Source organism: Clytia hemisphaerica, unplaced genomic scaffold, assembly GCF_902728285.1.
Source record: "Clytia hemisphaerica strain Z4C2 unplaced genomic scaffold, Clytia hemisphaerica genome assembly, whole genome shotgun sequence".
Classification (NCBI taxonomy): Eukaryota; Metazoa; Cnidaria; class Hydrozoa; order Leptothecata; family Clytiidae; genus Clytia; species Clytia hemisphaerica.
In genome coordinates, this window is record NW_027103553.1 from 160,406 (window position 1) to 182,834 (window position 22,429).

Sequence of the window (22,429 nt, forward strand, 5' to 3'; positions counted from 1 at the left end):
TCGTGCTCGCATCGCTTGCATAATCTTTACAAGCATATTTCTATTGGAGGCGCCAATCATAATATTTGAAATTTGCCTGCCCAGTTTGCCGAATTTTTGTCGACCCACCATGCTACTACAGTAGAACCTAAAAGGCGGACACCTCTGATTAACGGACAAAATATCTTTCTCCGGCCGTTTCCTAATCAAATCCTTATAAAAAAGTATCCAAAAGACGGACACTCAATTAGTGGACACCTCCATTTAGCGAAAAAAATATTTGCACGGAATGGTCAAAAACCTGTATTTTCCCTCCAATTAGCGGACACCGAGGAAACATAGTTTCAGACATTAAGATACAAGTAATAAGTGACTTTAAACCATTTATTTCTAACATTTTTTGGTTTTTTTTTTTCCAAATTTTGTTTACAAAGATTCAGTTTTTCCTTTACCCAATTGACAAGCTTTCCTGGGTCAGTAAAATAGTAAATGACCGGCACCTCAAGTCCAAACAGACTTGAGGTTGTTAGAATTAACAACAAAAAACAAAAAGCGATTAAGCATATTTTTAGATAATGGAAGTAACGATTACAGCTCTTCAAGCTCTTTCCCAACCCTAAAGTTGACTATTTTTAGACTTTTCTTGAACGATTTAAAAAAAGTAATTTGTTGTGTTTAAATAACTTTTCTCGAGTCTTTTCATATTCCTATGTCTTTAGGGAAATGCCTAAAATCATAATTTCCTAGTACGGTTTAATTTCGAAATTTGAGCCTGAAATTCAAAACCCTCCAAAAGGCGGACACCTTTAATTAGCGGACACTAATCCGATTCCTCGATGATGTCCGCTAACTACACTGTAAAAAATAATTTTCTAAAAAGTAGATAAAAATTCTTAATACTAGATAAATTATCCCACTTTCAAGATAAATTTTCTATTCCGATGGGTAAGAAATTTTATCTTGATTTGAGATGGCATAGATTTTTTATCTAGAAGAATTTTCTTGTTTTAAGATTAAAACCAAGTGCACATTTCAACCTAAATTATCTTGTTTTAAAATGATATTTTTCTCAAAACAGGATAATATTATTAGATATTTTTTCTTGTCATATCTTGTTTTTAGATATTTTCATAATAGAGATCTTTCTTGATTTAAGTTGTTGTATATGGGAATTACCCAGTTGACACATTGTAAAGACAGAAATGGGTACCGACAGAAATGCGTGATTTTCAATAAAATTGAGTCTGTATAATTTGAACCAAAAGGCTGGTGTTTCATCTTTTCTCCGTGATTAAAATGCCGCAAAAATCTCAAGTTCGACAGACTAACAATACATCCGTGGACGAATTTGAGATTTTTGGATCCTATCATCAACAAAAATAAAGAAGGCCTGTTGAAAGCCTTTCATATACACATCTTTAAGAGTAATAACAATTAACGAAAATATTAACATGTATACACCTTTATTTATCTGTACGCAAAAATTCCATTCAAAAACAATTCCAAGTTAAAATCCTTAGTGTATGCGAGACTTTGCTCGATGAAGGGATGGTTGAATTTAAGGTGCAATAGAACTACAAAAAAGAAACCCAATTATATGGTCATTCGATTGCACTGAAAAAAAGTTTGAAAAGTACGAAAACGAACTGTATAAATTATTAACAAAAGTAAGCTCTACAAAAGTTCTAAAAAACTCGATAGTAGTTATAAAAATAAACCACAAAATGAAATACACCCCTGTCTCACAGCCCCAGTGGAACTTTTTTCCTCATTGGGGATAAGAATTTCAGTGCGAATAGTTTATTTCGAATAGGGAAGGAATCAAAGTTAATTTCCCAGCAGTGGGACTGAAATTTCAGGGTTTTCTCCTACCGGGACGAAATTTTTGTCAAATTTTTCAGTTGGGCGGGGTCCCAGCGGCTCTGTGAGATAGAGGTGTCGAAATCGCTGGGTAGAAATTCTGAAGTCTTTTACTGCATTATTAAAGCTTTCGTAATGAGAATCTTTACAACAAGTGTCTTTGAAGACGATCCGGTGCTAGATTGTCATGCATGTAGGTAATCAGCTCTGTCTGTTGGATAGTATTCGTGGAGCAAGTAAAACAAAACCATTAAACATAAGAAACCGAGTGGAAGCGGCTCCACCGTCAAAATCTTGCTACCGTACACGATAAACGATTTTCATGTCCTAACTTCTACCATTAGTCTTGGCATCTCAGGCAAACAGTTCTTTCTTTCTTGCGTTCGGTTGATCAGTCTCCTGCAGAAAAGGAAATTAGAATATATTAGACTTCACAAGCCAACATAGCTCAAAGATAAGTAAGTGCTTCTTTCCACCTACGTTTGCTAAATGACTCTGAAGAGATTTTGTACTTGGAGTGATGAAGACGCAAATATTGAAGGTGCTGGGTAAACAATTCAGAAATTTTCTTACCTTTTGAAGACGACTTGTAGAGATGTAGACAAGTAGATGACGTTTCCCTTCCGGGTTTGCACTTCACTTTTCCTGAAAAAAAAATACAAAGAGCTTTGATTTCAATATAAATGGCTTGTACCAGAAAAAAGTCCAAAATAGTATTCAAGGTTTTTACGCAGAAGCAAACGGGCTACTCCATTAAGATAGCCCGGTAGTCTGCAAAATTTAGGTAGCAGACATGACTACAAATTGTTTCCACACTGACTTGCCAATGTTACTGTTATCTTTCTAAGGTTTTGTAAAAACAAACGGGCTGCTCCATTAAGGTAGCCCGGTAGTCTGCACAATTTAGGAAGCACATGACTACTAACTGTTTTTGCACTGATTTACCAATGTTACAGTAATTTTTCTAAGGTTTTGAAGAAACAAACAGGCCGCTCCATGAAGGTAGCCCGGTAGTCTGCACAATTTAGGTAGCACATGACTACAAATTGTTTCTGCACTGACTTGCCAATGTTACTGTTATCTTTCTAAGTTTTTGTAGAAGCAAACGGGCCGCTCCATTAAGGTAGCCCGGTAGTCTGAACAATTTAGGCAGCACATGACTACAAATTGTTTCCACACTGACTTGCCAATGTTACTGTTATCTTTCTAAGGTTTTGTAGAAACAAACGGGCCGCTCCATTAAGGTAGCCCGGTAGTCTGCACAATTTAGGTAGCACATGACTACAAATTGTTTCCACACTGACTTGCCAATGTTACTGTTATCTTTCTAAGGTTTTGTAGAAACAAACAGGCCGCTCCATTAAGGTAGCCCGGTAGTCTGCACAATTTAGGTAGCACATGACTACAAATTGTTTCCACACTGACTTGCCAATGTTACTGTTATCTTTCGAAGGTTTTGTAGAAACAAACGGGCTGCGCCGTTAAGGTAGCCCGGTAGTCTGCACAATTTAGGTAGCACATGACTACAAATTGTTTCTGCACTAACTTGCCAATGTTACAGTAATTTTTCTAAGGTTTTGTAGAAACAAACGGGCCGCTCCGTTAAGGTAGCCCGGTAGTCTGCACAATTTAGGTAGCACATGACTACAAATTGTTTCTGCACTAACTTGCCAATGTTACAGTAATTTTCTGAGGTTTTGTAGAAACAAACGGGCCGCTCCGTTAAGGTAGCCCGGTAGTCTGCACAATTTAGGTAGCACATGACTACAAATTGTTTCTGCACTAGCTTGCCAATGTTACAGTAATCTTTCTAAGGTTTTGTAGAAACAAACAGGCCGCTCCATTAAGGTAGCCCGGTAGTCTGCACAATTTAGGTAGCACATGACTACAAATTGTTTCTGCACTGACTTGCCAATGTTACTGTTATCTTTCTAAGGTTTTGTAGAAACAAACGGGCCGCTCCGTTAAGGTAGCCCGGTAGTCTGCACAATTTAGGTAGTACATGACTACAAATTGTAATTGTTGCCAAGCATTTATGCTTGCCTATACGAAGTGTCTCATTCAAGAATATTGATATCGTTACGAATCTTGCTAGAATATATCCCTTATGCTCTTGTGATCATTAAGTGAAACAGGCTCAAACCATATTTGTAAGATTGTAGGTATAGGTTCAGTAAAGTTAACATATAAAAAAAATACTTATCTTATAATCGCGTCTTGTCTTTGCTCTTCTCCCCTCAATAGACAGGCAGCTGACGACATCTAAAATCTGGACGACTTTGGGACAAACGTCGAGTTGATTTTTCTTGTTCCCATATATCTACTGATCCTAAAAATTTTACTCGGCGTCCGAAAATTTATTTAACGGACATGTCCGGTAGTAATTTGTCAAATGATGACGTCACCACCAAAAGTGAAAATTTGATTTCAGCATATAATAATGATATCTATACCATTCGACGCATTTTTCGATCTAGATTCTAAATCACATCAGTCTCAATAGGTAAAAATTTAAATTTCAAAAGTTATGACTTAAATTTGACATGTGATTTTGGTCAATCGTGACCCTCTCACCCCCTAAACATGTCAAATTTCAACGTCATCAAATCGAAAAATAATTTACACCATTCGAAAGCTCGTCAAAAACTATATAGAAGACAATTAAACGGGTATATTCGATTTCTCAGCCAAACTCGAGAAAATTGAGATCGTAATTCCTTATAAAATGAGGCATTTTTTCAAAAATGACGTCATAGAAGAGCTAGGGACCTCAATAACTTTTCATATTTAAATTTTTATTTATTAAGATTGATGTGATTTGAAATCTACATCAAAAAACGCTTCGAATGGTATGTAAAACTTTATAATTTTGCAACATCAATTTTTCACTTTTGCTTGTGACGTCATCAATTAATAAATTATTCTCGGACACGTCCGGTAAAGATTTTTAAACACGCCGAGTAAATTTTTCTGACTCTCTAAACTATAAAGATTTCTAAATAAGTACTCAATATTTGTCCCTCGAATTTTCACTGATTCACTTTTTTTGATGTCATCAGCTGCCTGTCTACAAAAAGAATCTCTTCAATATACATACAAAACTTCTCACAAAAAAAACTTCAAAAAAATGTTAAAACCTTCGTAGTGAAATTTTTCATTCAATAAACTATTCTTTTGATTAAATACAAAAGAAGTTTTCATGCTTTAGTAAATCCTTTTATTTCGCTTCGCACACTTTCTCTATAGCTCTAGATATTTTATCTGACCGCCCTAGAATATAAGAAATTTTATCTAATTTTAGGATAACGTACACTTATTTCAAAACTCGAAAATTTTGATCTTAATTTAAGAAATGACATCTTAAAATCAGTTAAGTTTTCTTAAATTGAGATGACTATCTAGCTTAAGAAAATTATTTTTTACAGTGTAGAGGTTCCACTAAGAAAGCTAACATCTTTTGATCTCATTCGCTTTAAGCAGGAATTTGGCAAAAGAGGATAGGAATTGCACTATTTAGCTATAGCTTATTCTATTTAAAATATACTAGCCGGTACCCGGCGTCGCACGCCGGTTTAGCTGTTTGCTGAAGGCATTTAGAGTCCTTTGGATGTTGGGAAGGTGGCTTAAACACGATGAAATCAAAATTAAAGGGAAGAATTCTCTTCAAAGTTTGACTCTATCCCTCCTAGGTGACGTATCTTTTAACCATATTTTGAAAAAGATTTTTGTGGCAAAAATGATCAGAAAAGCAGAAAAAGGACGTCATTCCCAAATTACACCATACCGGTGACCAGCGACGCCCGAAACGGTTCTGCAATTAAATTTGTTTTCTCGCTTCGCTCGCGTTATATTTGCCGTAGTTCTTGATGTTTAGGAAAACTTAGATGTCAAGTTAAGCGGAGTGAAATAATAGACATGACACGAGATTCGTCGAAAAAAGGCAGCCCGGGGGGGGGGGTACTTAGGCAAGAGAAGGGTATGGGTATGTGCCGGCCTTAAGGGTGCCTTTTTTGAAAGATGGCAGTTTGAAAAATCGGAAAATCAAACTTCAGTCCCACTAAAAATCTGAAAAATAGGAAAATTTCAACTTTTTGCCCCCAGAAAGATAGAAATTTGGTCAAATTAGTTCCAAAAAGTGAATTAATTTTCAAAAGAGATTGGTTTTCAGAAACTTCATGAAGACATTGTTAAATCAAAATTGTCATTTTGAGAATTTCTAAATTTTCAGTTTGCAATATCAAAAATCTTGAAATATTTCATAAAAATCATAAATATTACATCCATCGGGTGGTAAATTTGAGAGAAAACACAAATTATGTTCATAGTTTCCCCCCTATGGAAAACTTTTTCTCGCCTAAAGGCTCGGAAAATATTGTACAGAAAAATCGCGGAACTCGTAAAATATTTCTCATATTGTACTCGCAAATGTCCGATAACTATTACTTAGCCCTACTCCACAGGGCTCGTAGCTTTTTTATCTTAGTAAGATACGTAAATCAGGTTAAATCTGAACAGAAAGAAATTCAAAATCCTTCATGTTCAAATTAGCTGGGAGACCCGTCTACTCTGTACGTGTGGTTTCGAAGTATAGCATTTAGATAAGACGAGTAATACCTTATTACATGAATATAAGTATGGAAAGTATTTAACGGGCTTGAAATTAAAACGGAAAAAATCAACACGGATTTTACTGCTTTTAATTAGAGGTTTTAATTTCACGTCTCCTAATATTCGTGTAATATAATAAGGTAATATAGAAATAACAGAGTAGCCGGGTATTTTTGTAGATGTCAAATCTAGTCGCAGAATTCTATTGGGTGTTAAACAATTGTTGAAATCACTCAAGAATATTTTAAATTTTTGAAAAATCGCTATTCTAGATATAAACTTTTTATTGTATCCTCTTTAGATCTAGAATGTTAAGTTTAGGCCAAAGTTTTATGAGTAGAACCAAACTACAATAGGACTACAATTCCGATTTTCAGGATCTAAGAGTGGGTTCTAGGGGATTATGAGGGATCTGAAAAAACGAAAGTGATCTGGTTTGGAAGAATAAAATTAAATATTTGAGAGGAAATGCTTCTTTAATATGTTATTTTCAAGTGTCTGTCAAATTTCTGTGGACTTTTCAAGACTGAGATCGTTTTTTGAGCCTAAATATGTTGAAATTCCCCCAATTTTTCATAATCAAACACAATAACACCCCTGTCTCAGTGCCCCGGTGGCATGATTTCAGTACATGATTTTTTTCAGTACATGGTTTCAGTACATGATTTTTTCCTACGTCACTGCAGTAATCAAATTTTTATTGCACTCATTTGTAATCATCCTAAATGGCTTGGGAATTCAAGAACTGTTTTTTATTGTCGCTGTCTTTATTCAATTTATATCTCAATTCACAAATGAGTGCAATAAAAATTTGATTACTGCAGTGACGTAGGAAAAAATCATGTACTGAAACCATGTACTGAAAAAAATCATGTACTGAAATCAGGCCACCGGGGCACTGAGACAGGGGTGTACAATATGGCCAAATTGGCCATGGCCAAATTGGCCATTAAGAGGTATTTTTGGCAATATATTGCTAAATAAGAAAAACTGCTCAAAAAAGCACAAATTTGGAAAAATACATGAAATATTTCAAATTAGCTGAATAGGGTGGGAATTAGGTTGAGATTTCAGGACAATTTTGAGGTTAATTTTTTTTCTGCATAAAAATTGATTCCCTTAACCCTATTAATAACCCAAAGCTTTTTTGGATTTTTGTATCCCCATAGGTCCGGTGTGACATAATTAAATAATAACCTAAAAATTAATTACTAAGAAAAGTGTGAATTATGACGTCGTCAAATTGTGACGTCATGAATTGTAAAATAGCCCTAACTCTATAAGTACATGTCGAATCTTTGTCAAATTTGGACCAAAGATGCATCTTAATGATGTTTAAGTTTCCAAATAAAAATTTTATTTTCTGACGTTATCAAATATTTCGATAATCTTTTTTTCAAAAAGTTGCATTTTAGTTAGATGCATCTTTGGTTCAAATTTGGGAAGATTGGATACAGTATGTGGCCCCCAAAACGGCCATCAAATTTGAAATTTCTCTCAAATCTAGAGGAAAAGAGTTTTTCAAAAATTTTTGCTGTATGAAAACCTTTAACATCTCTACTTTACTTCCTGGAAGTTCTTTTTCAAAATTTTCAATTTCAACAATATTTTTCAATCGCTTAAAGATAGGTAGCTTTTTTCTAATGGCCCCCAAAACGGAGGTTTGAAATTTTAGCGATTTCTCGAGATATCTTAAAGATATGAATACAAAATTTTGACCATAGCTTTGAAATATGATTTAGAGGGTTTTGGGCATAAATTTATTTGATAAAATTTTTACAGTATACCCCTGGTTGTCAAAATGCAGGTTTGGGGCCCCCAAAACGGAGGTGTAGTTAAAATCAAATTATTAAGCTCAGGGGTAATAGGGGGAAAAACTATGAACATATTTGTGTTTCCGCTTAAATTTACGACCCGATGGATGTAAAATTTATGATTTTTATGAAATATTTCAAGATTTTCGATATTGCAAAGTCCAAACTGAAAATTTAGAAATTTTCAAAATGACAATTTTGATTTAACAACATCTTAATCAAGTTTTTGAAAACAAATCTCTTTTGAAAATAGTTCCATTCATGTATGGAATAAGCTGTGAAAATTTTAGAAAAAAAGCTTAACTGAAACTGAAAATATTAAGCTTCAAAGATTCAGCGAAAAATTTTATATACAATGTTAATTTTTTGTTATAAACTATTAACTCAAGGTGATAGGAATAGAATTCCAAGATTTTTTGCTTTTTCTCATATTTAGAATTTTCGGTTTTGTCAATGCTGATTCTAGGGCTCCAAAATACTGGTTGACCTTCAAGATGCTATATCTTTTACCCATCCTCTAAAGTCACAGATGTATTTGCATTTTCTGAACGGCATTAGGTGTAGAAAGTTTCCTATACCCCGTTTTCATAACTTATTTTCAATATCCAAGGAGCTAGACTGAGCTATATGCAATTTTTATCTAATTTTGGTGTTAAAATATTTCCTTTGGACGCAAATATGTTATTTTCAATCAGTCTCAAACCAGCAAAAACATGCTCATTTTTAAGTATAACCATCATTCTTTCAAAATAAACAAAAATCGTTTAATTCTGATAAATCTACAAGTCAGAATCTTCATTTTAATGAAAACCTCCGTTTTGGGGGCCGTCTCCGTTTTGGGGGCCATATACTGTATGTATTTTTTATTTTTTTTGTATTACAATTTCTTTAATTATGGATTTTTTGGGTGATATTTAATTAGTTCACAAACTGATTCATAAACTTCAATGTATAGAGGTACTTTGAAGTTTTAAGTAGATCTCTGAATCTGGCTGCTATTGGTCGCAAAAACTTAGGGTAAACTGTTAGGTTTTTGAGACTTGCCCTAAGTCACTCGAGCTCCTCAATCTAAAGGGCTTTAAAAGATATATGACCGCCATCAAGAGTCGCCCATATTTTACATCAATATGGGAATTTTTTTCTTCACTTTTATCTTTTGAAAAAGAGCAACTAATGCTCGCAACATCCATCGTTTTCGAAATATAAACGTAGATAAACTCGTTATCTGGCACTTAGGTGCAGAAATTCTAATCCGACATGCTAAAGCTCTGAAGTTCCTGAACATTTTCAACAACTGAAAGATTTTGAGATTACGGAACCATGCCTCGTTTTAGGGGATTGGCGGGTCTAACTGAAATATGTTTAGGTTTACGTGCAAGGGAAGTTGAACGCAACTGGGGGTGCTCCCACATCAAAGACCGACTATCAATCAACAAAATTGGCTCCCTCTTTTGGGCTTTAGCGTGGGCGGCTGGGCGTGGACGGCTGACAATACACCACTAGATAAGTAAACTCGACAACAAACGAAATAGTGAGGTTTGTCACAAAAATACTTCAGATGGTGATAAAAGCATGAAATTTAGCACAGATGATCCTTAGAGGGTCTAAAACTTAATTTCAAACAGTAACACTAAATTTTCCTATGAATTCATGTATATAACATCAAATTTGGTTAATTTGTTCCAAAATTACGAGGTTTTATTAAGTTTTGACTGGAAAAGCTTGCGATAACGCCATCACAAAACTTTCAATCTTCATAACTTTTGATAGGAAGATTTTCAAGGCATGTTTTATACCTCAATTTTCATCAGCATTTCATGCTCTTTCCGCTAAAACCATCAGATTTTTAATATTTTCAAAAAAATAAATTTTTGCACAGCCACCTGATGACGTCATCTAGCAGGTGGCCAGCTTGCAAAATTTAGTGTTACTGTTTAAAATTAAAATTTAGACCCTCTAAGGATCATCTGTGCCAAATTTCATGCTTTTATCACCATCTGAAGTATTCTTACGTTCTTATGTGCTAACAGACCTCACTAAAAAACGAACGGACATACCAAAGATTCACTTTCCTTTCCAGTATATACTCGTGAAGCCACAACAACTTTCAATCTAATACGCTAGAAATCATTAAGCAACCATGCCACCATGCAACCTCATACTCATTTAGCAAAAAACTTTCCAGTACGCAGCTTTTCATTAAAAAATGATTACTTATCAGAGATTGTTTTGAAAAACAAAACTTCGTTTTCAAAGCACAAAACAAAAGCACAATGGACAACGCCTGTTAAAAAAATGCTTCCAATTATTCCGCCTTGTTGATTTGCTATAGATTTTGATAAATGAATACATATAAAAGCTATTGTATGCTAAAAAGTCACGTCAATAAAAAAACAACTAAGGGTCGTGGCAAATATATCTTGCAACCAACTGTGACCTTATTCAAAAGAATTTCTTAATTATCATTTTCTTTGAGTTTATAATAGATCTAATCACCCAATATCCAATCAAGAGGCGAATTTTTCATGCTAGCATTGCCTCGATAGTAGACGATCCTATCATTCCAAAACTCTACCGCCACGTCAAGCTATTCTTAATTGCAAGTAATCCTTTTAAGTGTTCAATTAAAAGTCTCCAGAAGTGAGGAATAAATGCCTATTAATGATTGAAAAAGACAAAGAGAATTTTCTTCTCGTTGATTAACTCGTGAGTACTCCATGCGAATGCTAATAGATTTATGCACTTTTTCCTCAATTAGGGGACGACTTTTTTAATAAGAACTAGCATGAAATACAGACACAGACTCAGCTGTTCACATTTGACTGATATTTTTAAGTTTAGAGTTCCTGAGATGTCGATAAAAAGTCTTGCTATCTGCAAACTGAATATCTAAAATTGGCCAGGATGAGATATACTTAAGTATTTTGGATATCTAAGGAGCAGGTTGTCCTAAATGTGTTCTAAAGTACCATTCCAAAATTTAAGCCAAATGTTCTTATGGAAAGGATGCGCAATCAGTCGGTTGGAAGCAACTAAAATACTTTCCATGTGAGACAAACTCAAAAACCAAATGATTCGTAATATGATAACAGTATAGAAGACTATCTAAATTTAAAAAGCCATGTATAAAACTGACTTTTGTAAACCCTGCACAAAGGGTTATATCCAACATCTTTGATGGGCAACCTCAAAGAAGTCAGTGTCTAGCGTCAAACGGCGCTAGATCACAAGTGTTCAAGGAAAAGTAGATCTCGATGCATTACACAGCTTTTGGGTAGTGCTACAATAGGGTATCAATTTCTAAAAAGTACACTTAAAAGATTTGGTCTCGAGGAACTTTCTCCATGGTTTATATATTAAGATCAGTGGACAAAACTGAAAAAAAAAATAATTATATCAAGATGTCCCCTAATTCGATTTGACGTCAACAACATCACTGAAATTGTTCTTTTGCAATGGAATGTCATCTTCAATGCAATGTCTTCCTGGAACATTTTCAAATTCCACAGCCTCTGTTTCAATATTAGAGGCCTCCTTTTCAGTATTTAAGACGTCGCTTTCAGTTCTCTCTTCTACAACGGGTTTTGAAGTCGTGATCGTCTCTGATTGGCATGAGTCCAGGAGTTTGGAAGAGCTAGATTCAACCTCTCTACTCAAAGTTGGCGTGCTATTCGGGAATTCCTCCAATGCAGTGTTATCTTTTCTCTCTTGTGACGTCATCTGAGCACGTGATACGTTTGGGACATGCGTAGAAGGAGTTCTATGTATTTGACGATTCGAAACTCGTTCAATGTTCAGGATTCGACTTTTAGCTCGAAGATACGCTGAATAACCGACAATTTTGAGAGCTGGACCTAAACGGATACCTTTGAATTCCATCAGCGCTTCGCGTGTTAACAAAAGAAATGATTTTCCATCGATTTCCTGCAGTGACAGAGAAAATTATGTATTCAAACTTCTTCCCCAATTCTAAGCTGGTTTGAACTTATAAAATTTCTAATTCTATAAAGTATCATTTTAGGATCAGCATGGTATAATGGACAGGTCCTAGATAGAAATTTAAAAGAGAAAAAAGGAAGGAGTTGATTGTATTTAGCGCCCCCTTCTCGCAAATCCACTGGAAACCCCTCTCACTGGAAGAATTGTCAAAAATATCGCCCCCAGTGGAAAATTATCCTCCAATTTTTGTCCCCACTGAAAGTGATCAAATAGACCAATCCTCGCTGCACAATATGACGCTTTTTTCCCATCCCCACTGAATTCTCTGACTTAAAAACAAAAGAATTGAAATCCTCGACCATAAAAATATGGGAATATCAATCCCTGTCGAGCTTCAGTCCGTTGTTTTTATCCCTATTAGCCTCCGTCTCAGAACGCGGTCAGAAAATTTTGCGGATAATTTCACAGCGAAAATGCATCCAGTGAAATGTGAGTAATGTATCATGATTCAAGTCGACTGACATAATTATACACATAATACAAGTTCTGCCTACGGATTCTCAAACTCGGCTATAATAAAACTATTACATGTTAGTAGCAGACCCGACTGACCAATGTTATGTAGCAGGTTGAAACATGAGTTTCTGCTGGAAAGATGCAGTTTGTTTTCAAGTTAAATCTTCAAAATAAAACAAACTGTGTGGGTTTCTTTACTTCCAAACAACCTACCAATAGTTTTGGAACACTCCATAATAAAGGAAGATGGCTCTTCTTGTGGATTGGCTTTCTGATACCCCATATAAACACGATGTGACATGAAAGTGAAGAGACATGATTTGTTGGTTTTTGTTTGATTTGTTGACTCATATATTTCATGGCAAATGGGATAGCAAATGACTTTGGCTTTGCTTGGCTCTACATATGATACCTCTAACTTTGAACACCTCCAGAATGTTGAAAAAAGCATTTTACGAGATAAGTTTCAATTATAATTTTCATGGAAATTTTTAATCAACAGATTTGGCTTGGCGTCAGTTTTGTTTGGTTGATGTTTGGTATCGTGATCATTAAAAGCAATGAAATGCCACACAGTCACTCTACACATGATGCCTCCAGCCATGATTGGTATCAGAGTGTCGGAAAAAAAACATTTTACGAGAAATTGTTGATAGAAACTATATTGACTTATTTTTACAATTTTGGCGGTGTGGGTTTAGTAAGGTTTAGTTGGTTGATAATGTTTACACTGTGGGATGGTTTTCAAAAAACTGTTATATTGATTGTTGTTTGTTGGAATTGATTACCAAAAAAAAGAGAACCTTTTTTTGATAAATACTTTATTTTTTTCATGAATCGAAAAAACCGTGTGGATAGTATGTCTTGTAGTAACCAATGCAGTGTCTGTTTTCAAATTTTGAAAGCTCTATACCTACTGAATTGAAGCTCTGACTAGCTCTAAAACTTTGAGCCATGTTTTTTTCTTTGTTGCTATTAAAGATAGATTTTTAAATTGTCGTAATGTAAATTTATGGTAAAGTTTTAGTTTTTGAGTTTAGTTCATCAGTAGTACATACAGTAGTATTTTTTCAGTAATCCTGTCTTGTAAATATAATAACATTTAACCAGACTTATTGCCCTCATTATATTCGAATTTGTATTTTTTTAGGACTGCTAAGTACATATTTTTAAACACCAAAACAAAGCAAACAACATGCCAGTTCTTTCTGGACAAATATATATGTATACTTTATTGTGTGCTTTGAGTTCTATTTTAATCAACCCTCTCAACTGCTGATCTTTCAACTATCATTTAGGAGTATAGAATGGGCTTCCATAGTACCATTTTCTCTAAGTATTTTGTGCAAATTTTCAACAAAGTAGACTTCTTGACTGTCCTTGTCCCTTATGTTAAAGTTGTTCTGATGGAGGACATTGCTATTTTTGGTAGCCTTCACATATCAATAAGGAGCTTTGGTATAAATGTTTTTTCTGATTGAAACTCTTAGGCCTTTCTAGAACAATAATCTTGCTCCAATCTTGAGAAACACTGGAAAAATAGGTTAGCATTCCCTGCCATAATTTCACAGATTTCCTCTGCTTTCTGCTTGAAAACGCTGTCGTATAGCCGAAAACGAAAGTGAAACTGTGAAAACGTCCGCAAATTCGGGCCCAGTCCTCTTCCGAGACGGAGGCTAATTGGCTGAAAAAATCCTACCGAGTCTGTGAGAAGGGGGTGTATTTTAGCGTTCCTTCTTTTTGGATATTTTCCTCCAGTTTTTATAAGTAAAAACGGCAAAGGGTACCCTCTGCAGCCATGCTACTGACCAAGAGTGAATATAACAAATTATCGTTCTCGTTCTCGAAAAAGAAAGACTAAATCACCTCGTCTTTCAGAATGTCGGCAAAAGAAGCACAATCCGTGACCGAGAGGAATTTGAGCAATTCACCGGACGTCCAATGTTCTGGGTTTTCCGGCAATTCCGGACATTTGGATAGTGGTTCATCGATGTAACTTTGTAGCTGGTTCTGAATTTGCTGTTGCTCTACGAATCAAACGAAAAAATATATATAAATTACAAACTGTTCATGAAAATTCCAGGGAAATATCGAGAAATATGAAACGACAATAATAACTACACGGTTCCCGTCGTCGCAAACATCAAAAGCCCTTGAGACTTATAACTAAATAGAGAGACGGCTACGGTTGCGGGCATGCGCGTCGTCACCAGAGGCGACATGTCGTTGTCTACTTTGGACTGTACGGGAAAAACACCAAAACGCCGTATAAGCAAAGTCGACATAATGTCGTACGTCAAATATCGAACTTGTTTACACCCGTCATTACTTGCCTTACTGGTCATTTCCCTCGCTGCTACTAACCGTAGAAGTAGAGAATTTCAGATACATAACCTCGCTAATGATGTTTGTTGAGGTGGAATAGAATCTACAATACATTGACTTACTTTTATAGAACGCATCTTTCAGGACACGGTTAGCCAAGGTGATAGGATTAGTGTTGTCTGCTGGTCGGAAACTTTTGTGTGGCAGTTTGCTCGCTGAAAACAGAAATAAATTAATAACCAATGTTCCATCCTTAACATTAACAAATGAACCCATATCTTACTATTCTAAGATTAGTAGCACGCCCCGTCCGTGGGCAAACATTTGTTCGAATAGTTTTGTTTAAGGATATTTTTAATGACAAAGATGACATAACTAGACAGGCCTGTAGCAGCCGGGAGGACAGCAATCTCATTTTAAGATTTCCTTGACTAGAGAATAATCTAGATACTCTCATTTGGAAATTTTTGGGTAATCGGTTCATGTCTCCCATATTATCCCTTTTGCACCATTAATGAAAATCCACAACAAATATATTTTTGATTTCAAATGCGTGTACACGCCCCAACTAAGAAAGAATGCCAATCTCAACTTGGCTTGGGCAAAAAAAATAGGACGGTAGGACGGTAAGGGTCATGGCGCTCCTAGGTCCACACCTAGAACTACCGGCCAAACAGGACCATAAAACATGAGCGATCTCAAATGACGTCATTGCCATTACAATGGGCTGACCAGTGGTCGAAGCAAGATTGTTCTCTGAGACGTCTTGCCGTCTTTTGGAGAATTATGCAGAATTTTGAGACGAAAAAGCCTCTTTAAATAATTCACTGAGACGGAAGAACAATGAACAATGGCTAATATGAAAATGCTTCCACGGGCCCTGAAAACAGACAAAAGATTCATGAAACTCACACGAGGGCGGTCGACCGCGTTTCTTCTTGTGCACTGGTACCAAGTCGTTGTTTTGCAAATGATTCTCATGGCTCATTTGTTGAAAGGTTCGTTTATTATTCTCGTTCTCTTTTTCCTCAACTCTTCCTCCTCTTTTAATGGAGTCATCATCCATACGCTCTATTTTGATAGGCTTATCACCTATCACGTGATCATTCTTTAGCTGTTCATTGGCTGCTGGATGTCGGACATTCGATGATGATGACGTCATTTGCGGACTTTGTACTGTGTTTTGAGACGTCCCTTGAATGCGAACCGTAGTGAAAGCACCATCCATTTTGTTGCTAGGCATAACTAAAACATTCTTGTTGCCTTGCAACAGTTGATGTGGTAATCCGATCGGTTTCCCATTTTTGATTGGCGGATTACCGGGATACAACATAACCGGTTGTCGGTGATTGGATGATTGACTGTGGACGGGCACGTAGAGTAATTTGTTGTTCGTGTTCGTCGTCTGGATGGGAATATACGTCATCGTCATGGTAACGGCCGTTGTCGTCGGAATGGATGACGAAGATCCTGCGATATGAGAAAAGTACTCTTAGGTTAGGTTGGAATAAGCGGAAAAATGATTCTTTAAATACATGTTTTTTTTTATAAGCAAGTGTCTCTCCCTATGTCAGGCTCGCATTATGCTTAGCATTCTATTGTTCTCAAACAATAGAGCCATTGTTTAGGTACCAAAAACTGAGCCTGCATATGCTTATAAACGTTATGCTTCTAAAAGAAAAAACATGTATCCAGAGATGGCAAGGATTTCATGAAAAAGTCCCTTTTGTGCTCTCTGTGCTGTTTCTACGTTTTCAGTTTTCGCAAATCAATTCCAAGAATAAAAATTGGAAGGGAATATTATTCAAAATTAAGTTACTAGAAAAAGATCGAACTGACCTGAGTGTTGCGGGCCCATTTTATCAGGCATAGTACGGAAGGCTTGAAGAACCGTCGGTTTTCCAGTGCCATTGTTCTTTTGGACGAAACGAGGCAAATTCAAAATGGTCTTTCCACCACAATGTTTCGCATTGACGGTGAAATTGGTGACTTGTACAGGACTTCGCACCCCTTGATGCGTGCGATAATCAAAGCGAGGCCTAACATCAGGTGAGGGGACCAAAGATGGCGGGCTATGTAACGCGATAGAGCGCGGTGGAAGGGCAGGTGGCGGTCGTAGAGCGGGTGGGCTGTGAAGCGGGCTTTTAGCCGAAGAAGGCGGTGCTTGTTGTTGGTGGTGGTGCGGGGTGTGAACAGATAAATGTTGTTGGTTGCTAGGGTTATAGTATTGAGTGTTGTGGCCCCCTTGCGCGGAGACGCCATCCCGTGCCGGTTTGAACTCTACGTATTTAACACGCGCGTTACCGTGTTGTACTTTATGGACGTGGATGTGATGTCCTTTATCTTTGGTCTGCACGATAGGTCCGTACTGAGAGCGTGACACGTCTTGCTCCTGTCGATCATCCATAGGTCGCTGGTCATAATGCATTGCTTGTTCCCGCTTCACCATAGTGCCGTGAGCCGAACTTTTTATGTTCGGCTGATCAATGTCTGAAACGAGATTCGATTTGGTAACATTTGCTAACATCTGAGTCACACCTGCAGCTGGTGGGCTAGTGATGTTTTTATGTTGAGGGTGATTCAATGTGGGTACATTTTGTTGATAAGGTGGACTCTGAACCGATGACGTCATCTTGTCTCTATTGGAGACCACCATGTAGGTGAGGTTGCCATGGTTTTGAGGGAGGAAAAATTGCGTCCCTTGAGGGAATCGTTGTTGTAAAGATGTTTGCACGACAATTTGCTGTTGTGGTGAGCTGGATGACATGTGAGGGGCGGAAGACATTGAGGGCGGAAGTTGGTATAACACTTGCACGTTGCTTGGCTGTCCGGGTTTCATGGCATGTCCGGGATTTAATTTGCCTGGTCTTTGAAGCGGTGAAGAATGATTGGTATGCTGAATGGAATATATTTTTTTTATATTTAAGTGTTTTTTTTTCATGGACAGAGAATGGTAAAATCTCATTGACATTAATAATAAGGGCGTGTGAGAAAGATTCAGAATTGATCGCGTCACCAAATAATATAAACTCCTTTTAACAGTAAAGTTAGACGAGAAAAATAATTTAGCGAGAAAGAACAATCACACAATCACACTTTTTCCTTTCATAGTTATGCCATTAAATTATACAGTGGAGTCTCCATAACTGGAACACAACTTTGTCCGAGTTATGGAGTAAGGTTTATTTGGCATTGTAAACTTAAGAGACTAGAACGCTTGTACGAGTTAAGGAGACATTCGAGTTATAAAGGTTCGATTTAAAGAGACTTCACTGTAGTAAGGGAAAAATATATATGAAATATAGAATTTAATTTGGGAAGTGTAACCAAGGCTTTACCTCGTCCATATAACCTATTGCGATATCCAGCTGTTTTTTCTTATGAAGAACATCATCTCGACCTAAAAAATGTGGGTGAATACATTACAGCCAATATACGCTTTTTTATAAGAATAGTGTACTTTGGATGAGGGTCAAGTATTCTTAAGAAAGTGCCAAAATTGAGGATGAAATATTCTTAACGTATTCTTAAACATGAGAAATTATCAATTTGAGAGTTTTGGATTTTTAAGTGAACATTTGGGTTAAAATTACATTTCTTCCTCAAAGCTTAAATTTATCTCTAACAAAGGAAGCAGTTTTTTCCGTTAACCAAATACAAGAAAAACCAAATACAAGAAAAAAAGCGAACGAAAACGAACGGGGGGGGGGGAGGGGGTCAAGTCGATCTGTGTACGTTCGCTTTTGCGGGGGATGCTTGTCACAAGCGTGACTTTTAACTTAGTCTATGAAGAATCTTTTTCTATCTATCTCCTAATTACATTTTTTCTTTGAATTGATAACCGAAGATAATTGTTACTCCCCTAAGCTCTAGTTTAGACGGCCCCCTTTTTGACCTGCCTATTCTAATTGTGAATTAAAGAATATAGCTAAACAATTGTGTATGTTATAATTGTTTAGCAATTATAAGATAATTAGAGAGCAAAAACTTAAGGTGCGATAAGATTAAAGAATAACGCTAAAATGGGGGGGGGTGGGTAAAAATTTTAAGATAAAAACGAACGTACAAAGGGGGGGGGTACTTCAAAACGAACGCTGACGAACAAGGGGGGAGGGGGGTCTGAAAATAGGGAAATTTGGACGAACTTACTTTTGAATGGCCCCTTAGATAAGGTGAATGGAGGAAACGTAAGAAAGTGAGGAAGATTCTGAGACCGTGAAAAATAGAAAACACCCGGAGCAGGGGGGCACTTAGGTAAGACTGGGTACGGAACGTGCCGCTGGTCAGGGTACCTTTGTTAGGCTCTGAAGATATCTTACAGAGTCAGAAATCTACTAATTTTCAAGATGTGTATCTGACAGGGTCAACTTTTGGTTATTTGGACAATTTTTCAGGGTAAAAGTTAGAAAATTTCTGTAAGGGTCACCATTTTACCCAAAATTCATATCTGACCGGTTTAACTTTTAGAAAAATTTTTCCAGCGGCACATCCCCGTGTGACGTCAAGGTCAGTGCTCCCCCATCCCGAGAGAAAACAGTCCCTGGCTCACAGTGTACAGGTTTTCTTCGATGCGAATTCTGACGCATCATAGTTTGGGTTAACTGTCAAAGCAAACAAAATTCTCCTTAATGTGCTTACCTCTGCAGTTTTCAGAACATTGGGTTGTTGTGTCCACAGAAAGAAACGTATTGCAACATTTTAAATATTTCGTTAATCGTCGAATGAAACGGAGCACTTTTAGTCGTGAATTAAATCGGAATAAGCCCTGGAAAATAAAGAAAACTTGGAGATCACATGACGGCCATTGAAAAGTAGCACATTCCACAGAAAACGTCGATTCATGTACGTTTAAATATCTTCGAGACAGATAACGACTTACTCCTTATCGGGGAAAACTTCGTCGGGGAAAAGTGACGAAATTTTGGACAAGCGACGAATATTTTCCCCGACGAAAATTTCCCCCGGCCTTAATGCGTTTACCAACTACCAGCAAGTGACGAATTTTTCCCCGACGAAAATTTTCACCGACGAAAATTTTCCCCGACGAAGTTTTCCCCGATAAGGTAAAACGCTAGATAGAGAGCTACTCCGTTCCTATTTGATTCAAAATAATCCACCATCTTTGATACGTAGACTATAGTTCGGTGTCGGCAATCTGATCGATCAAGCCTATCTTTCACCTCGTCGTTTCGGTTTTTGGCTTGACCGAAAAAATTGCCGGTACTGAACTGCGACCTACTTCCAGCAAAGATGTCGCATTATGCATTAGTTTTATTTTCAGACACACTGCACTGTACCTTTTTGATGACTTTATCTTTAGTTTTATTTTCGGACACACTGCACTGTATCTTTTTGATGACTTTATCTTTAGTTTTATTTTCGGACACACTGCACTGTACCTTTTTGATGACTTTATCTTTAGTTTTATTTTCGGACACACTGCACTGTACCTTTTTGATGACTTTATCTTTAGTTTTATTTTTTGACACACTGTACTGTACCTTTTTGATGACTTTATCTTTAGTTTTATTTTCGGACACACTGCACTGTACCTTTTGATGACTTTATCTTTAGTTTTATTTTCGGACACACTGCACTGTACCTTTTTGATGACTTTATCTTTAGTTTTATTTTCGGACACACTGCACTGTACCTTTTTGATAACTTTATCTTTAGTTTTATTTTCGGACACACTGCACTGTACCTTTTTGATGACTTTATCTTTAGTTTTATTTTCGGACACACTGCACTGTACCTTTTGATGACTTTATCTTTAGTTTTATTTTCGGACACACTGCACTGTATCTTTTTGATGACTTTATCTTTAGTTTTATTTTCGGACACACTGCACTGTACCTTTTTGATGACTTTATCTTTAGTTTTATTTTCGGACACACTGCACTGTACCTTTTTGATGACTTTATCTTTAGTTTTATTTTTTGACACACTGTACTGTACCTTTTTGATGACTTTATCTTTAGTTTTATTTTCGGACACACTGCACTGTACCTTTTTGATGACTTTATCTTTAGTTTTATTTTCGGACACACTGCACTGTACCTTTTTGATGACTTTATCTTTAGTTTTATTTTCAGACACACTGCACTGTACCTTTTTGATGACTTTATCTTTAGTTTTATTTTTTGACACCCTGTACTGTACCTTTTTGATGACTTTATCTTTAGTTTTATTTTCGGACACACTGCACTGTACCTTTTTGATGACTTTATCTTTAGTTTTATTCTCGGACACACTGTACTGTACCTTTTTGATGACTTTATCTTTAGTTTTATTCTCGGACACACTGTACTGTACCTTTTTGATGACTTTATCTTTAGTTTTATTCTCGGACACACTGTACTGTACCTTTTTGATGACTTTATCTTTGGTTTTATTTTCGGACACACTGTACTGTACCTTTTTGATGACTTTATCTTTAGTTTTATTTTCGGACACACTACACTGTACCTTTTTGATGACTTTATCTTTAGTTTTATTTTCGGACACACTGTATTGTACCTTTTTGATGACTTTATCTTTAGTTTTGTTTTCGGACACACTGCACTGTACCTTTTTGATGACTTTATCTTTAGTTTTATTTTCGGACACACTGTATTGTACCTTTTTGATGACTTTATCTTTAGTTTTATTTTCGGACACACTGCACTGTACCTTTTTGATGACTTTATCTTTAGTTTTGTTGAATAGTCGATTACCAAAAGCCACCTCCAGGATCTCCAGAAACTTGTCTTTGTTGATGGAAACTTCTATTAAGCGTTCGATTAAATATTTGAGAGCTTGGGGCGGTTTTTCTTGAGGCGTATGAGGGGCGATTTGTGAAATTTTATCTGGATTCAGAAGTAAACCCGGGTGACATGTTTTGTTGAAGAATATTTTGATTTCGAGGTTTGGATCTTCTTCATCTGGAAATGAAAAAGGATATCCTAGTAGTAACCTAATTTATACCTCATAGAAATCTAAACAACAACCTATCAGACCAATCAGTTCGAGTAACACGGCATTTCCATTTAATCATAGGAGCTCAAAGGTAAGAATTTCGAATCAGCAAAAAGAAACCAGGGATTTAGTGTCAAGTAACTAAAAGATATTCACGGTGAAAATTTATATTGAATTATTCACTTTCCTCTAACATTAAAGGTTTTATTTTTACATAAGTGTTCCCGTTTCATATCAGACACATATCTTATATCAAGACAGCGTCTGCCTATTGTTATATTATGCTATGTCTTTCTTTTCCTCTTTCTGATCAATCTTGCTCCACATCTGTGTCAGTTCAATGTGAAAAGCTTGTGAATCAAATTGATGAGTAAGCAAACGATATCACTCTTATTCAAAAACAAAACCGATAAAAACCGGATAGTATTAAA

General features: G+C 36.3%; 1 protein-coding gene across 2 annotated transcripts in view; it reads right to left on the reverse strand.

Annotated features, from left to right (window-relative positions):
* Positions 1-11,281: 11,281 nt before the first annotated feature.
* Positions 11,282-22,429, reverse strand: part of LOC136800349 (uncharacterized) — a 30,282-nt gene continuing 19,134 nt past the window's right edge. For both annotated transcript variants that reach the window (XM_067056984.1, XM_067056983.1), the window contains exons 16-23: positions 21,714-21,964; positions 19,680-19,806; positions 18,380-18,441; positions 16,881-17,937; positions 15,954-16,511; positions 15,164-15,256; positions 14,583-14,743; positions 11,282-12,185 (exon numbers count right to left, since the gene is read on the reverse strand). In XM_067056984.1, the coding sequence (XP_066913085.1) occupies positions 11,670-12,185; positions 14,583-14,743; positions 15,164-15,256; positions 15,954-16,511; positions 16,881-17,937; positions 18,380-18,441; positions 19,680-19,806; positions 21,714-21,964 (2,825 nt within the window). In that variant the 3' untranslated portion in view covers positions 11,282-11,669. The remainder of the gene's footprint in view (positions 12,186-14,582; positions 14,744-15,163; positions 15,257-15,953; positions 16,512-16,880; positions 17,938-18,379; positions 18,442-19,679; positions 19,807-21,713; positions 21,965-22,429) is intronic.